The 3,409-nt window shown below is 40.6% G+C and overlaps 1 protein-coding gene across 1 annotated transcript in view; it reads left to right on the top strand.

Moving 5' to 3' along the window:
• Positions 1–1,333: 1,333 nt before the first annotated feature.
• BIRC2 (baculoviral IAP repeat containing 2) overlaps positions 1,334–3,409 on the top strand; it is a 7,182-nt gene continuing 5,106 nt past the window's right edge. The window contains exons 1-2 of the mRNA XM_010141794.1: positions 1,334–2,195; positions 2,289–2,388. Of these exons, the coding sequence (XP_010140096.1) occupies positions 1,334–2,195; positions 2,289–2,388 (962 nt within the window). The remainder of the gene's footprint in view (positions 2,196–2,288; positions 2,389–3,409) is intronic.

The following is a 3,409-nucleotide window of genomic DNA, read 5'->3' as shown; positions in this document are numbered from 1 at the left end:
AGTTTGTGTAGTTTCTGTTTGTATAGACGTTACGTGCACCTCATTTTGTATATTTTTTGAAACGCTCCTCTCTTTCCTCTTTCCAGGTTTTGTTTCACCCGGAAGAATTAAATCCTTGAAACTATAAATACTTCCCATTTCTTCTTGTGAACAGCCAGTATCAATATGGAGGCGTAGGCACTTTAAAAGGGACTTCAGTCTGAACTCTGGGAGGTAGTTCTGTGCACAAATAAAGAAACTAAGGCTTCAAAATTGTTTTTTTTAATAGTCTGAGGATTCTGTTTGCTTCTGTATGCCATAAACATGGCATACAGAAAAACCTTAATTCAACATTATAAAGCATTAGAATGTCCTGACACAAGGCAATTCTTTTCTGTTAAATTTGATAACTCTATACTTGTAACTAAAGCACCGGGTTAAAACTGAAATGCTTGGTTCAGTCTGTGCTGAGTGCGTTACAGGCAGAAAGGCCTGGGGCTGTTCCAGCCTTGTTAACTAAGACAGTTGATCCTCGTCAGAGACAGTGTATAGGATTTGTTTTACCTCATAGCTGAGTCTTTGATGTATGTGAAGTTGAGTATAAACTAACTTCTTTAGTCTTAACAATTATAACAGTAATATGCAGAAGTTGAGGGTTGTGTTTCGGAAGTCTAGTCGTAGCAGATATACCAGATCAGCTCCGTAGTGTTGGTTCAGGGGCCCTATTTCCCTATGCCTCCGAGCGTGATAGACAGCGTGGTTTTCAGCGTGACTTTGAGCCTCCTAATGAGGTTTGCAAACTAAAATATTTATGTGTATATAAGCTGCATATTTATCAGCTGTGTAGGATGAAGTAGTTCTTAAATCTTGTCACTTATGTTCTGGTTAAAACCAATGTCGTTTTAGTTGGCCCAGTTTCAGTTTCTTTATTGACAAAGGATTTCAATAAACCTGTGTGAGGTTTTTCCCCTCTGGATCCCCCCTCCACTAGCCTGACAAATTGGTACTGCTCTCCCAGAAACACAGTACAAGGAAAGCACGTGATGCCCGTATGGTTCAAGGGAAAGTCCTTTTTGACATGCTTTTTTTCAGTGGTCAAAACAGATGGGGCAGCTTTTGCACTGAAAGCAGTTGTGTAAACTAAAGTACAAGACCTTCCCCCGTGTTTAAAGGCTGTTAATCACGAGGCTAATTCTAGTCACATACACGTGCAAAGTTGCACATTAAAGCATTTCATTTTCGGGTTCTTACTTTTGTACAGGCAGGGGTTATTCCAAATTGCCTTTAATGCACACAACTACCTCCCAGAGGAAGACTTGTCCCGCTGTTCATAATGGACTATTTTGGGAAGATAATGGAAAATAGCCCTCTCTTGTCCAGCGCCATGAAGCAGAGTGCTTTTTGTCGCGAACTGAAGTACGACTTAACCTGTGAACTCTACAGAATGTCGACGTTTTCTACTTTCCCCCTTAACGTGCCAGTGTCAGAACGGAGTCTTGCCCGCGCTGGGTTTTATTACACTGGTGTGCAAGATAAAGTTAAGTGCTTTAGTTGTGGCTTAACATTGGACAACTGGCAACCAGGAGATAATGCTATGGAAAAACATAAACAGCTGTATCCTGGCTGCAGTTTTGTTCAAAACATGCTTTCAGTTAACAACCTTGGACTGTCCTCTCGTTCTGCCTTTTTGCCTCAGGCAAACAGTTTCTCACCATCTCTACATTCCATAACGCTTTCTCCAAGTTTAGAGCAAGTTGGATATTTCAGTGGCTCTTTTTCCAGTTTTCCTCAAGACCCAATAACTATGAGGGCAGTCGAAGACCTTTCATACTTGAGACCTAAACTTCACAATCCTTCTATGAGTACAGAAGATGCTAGACTACGCACTTTTCAGTCATGGCCACTGACGTTTCTGTCACCCACTGATCTAGCGAAGGCTGGACTGTATTACTTGGGGACAGCGGACAGAGTTGCCTGTTTCACCTGTGGAGGTCAGCTGAGTAACTGGGAACCAAAGGATAATGCTGTGTCAGAGCATCGGCGACACTTTCCTAACTGCCCTTTTGTGGAGAACCTTTCCCGAGACCAGCCATGTTTCAATGTTTCAAACGTGAGCATGCAAACCCATGAAGCACGTGTTAAAACGTTCATAAATTGGCCAACCAGAATTCCCGTTCAGCCGGAACAGCTTGCGGATGCTGGCTTTTACTATGTGGGTAAGAAAAACTGAAGTCCTAGCTTTTATTCATATTGCTGTGTTTACTTTAAAGTAAATTGTGTGAATGTTTGCCTTTTATTTTTTTTTTAAGGCCGCAATGATGATGTCAAGTGTTTTTGCTGTGATGGTGGGTTAAGGTGCTGGGAATCTGGAGATGATCCCTGGATTGAGCATGCAAAATGGTTTCCAAGGTAACTTGCAAAGTCTTTATCGTAACTTGTTCACATCCTTAAATCCTTCTAGGTACTGCACTTAATTTTGTTTAACTTCACCATATGATGTACAAATTTACTCATTTGGATGTATTTCATGTACCTCTGTTAAAGGTATGAAGTGTTAAGGTGGCCTTAATTAAAACCTTCATCAAGCATGTTATTTAGTGCTTTTCAATTAGTAATTAAAAGCTGTGTGCATCTCCAGCCTCCAAGTGATGCTGCATTGTTGATGAGCATAGTTATCTAAGAGAAGTGCTTGAAAAGCAGATGAGGAGAGCAAAAGCTGCGGAGAAATGAAGTAGAAGGAACATTTGACTTCCTCAGCCTAGCTCAGTGCCCATCGTGAATGCTCCTGAACCAGTTTTTCAGCTCGTGCACTTTAGTTTCTTAGGTGTGGAAAGGCTTATGAAGAAAGTTTCAGTGGCTGTTTAAAATGTCTCTACTGGAAAAAATTACAGAAATAACTTTTTAATGCCCCCCATAATTAAATGGCAATTGCATACGTAATTGCTATCTGCCTGTGGTAATAATTGCCACCTACATTAAAGACAGAAATAGCTGCACTTAATTGTAGGAAAGCTAACTAGCAAGTAATTTTCCTTGGGCAATTTACCAGCTACTGTTGGACTGCACCGTGTATGTAGAGTTAAATGACACCTTTGTTTCCTTCTGTGTTATGCCTGTTAGTAAATGAACTTGAGATGCAGCTGCATTAGTGAAGCAGGTCTGGTAAATTTTATTAACTTCTCTTGAATGATCTGAGTAGGAGGTAAAAATAGTGAGATACGGGAGAGAATCAGTTTGTCACTGCACTTTGTAGTGACACTGATGTGGTATCATTTCTCAGGACAAGCCATTTCGATTAGAAGTGGAAGAAGAATGTAAAACTGCTGCATTTATATATGTAAGACCACTGACTGCTGAACATTGTGGAAAAGCGTTATTAAAATGTCACCAGTTGCTAGGCTACATCAAACTTCCAATTGCGAGAACTCTT

This window comes from Buceros rhinoceros, unplaced genomic scaffold (assembly GCF_000710305.1).
Source record: "Buceros rhinoceros silvestris isolate BGI_N320 unplaced genomic scaffold, ASM71030v1 scaffold2798, whole genome shotgun sequence".
Lineage (NCBI taxonomy): Eukaryota > Metazoa > Chordata > Aves > Bucerotiformes > Bucerotidae > Buceros > Buceros rhinoceros.
This window is presented reverse-complemented; position numbering and strand designations above follow the sequence as displayed.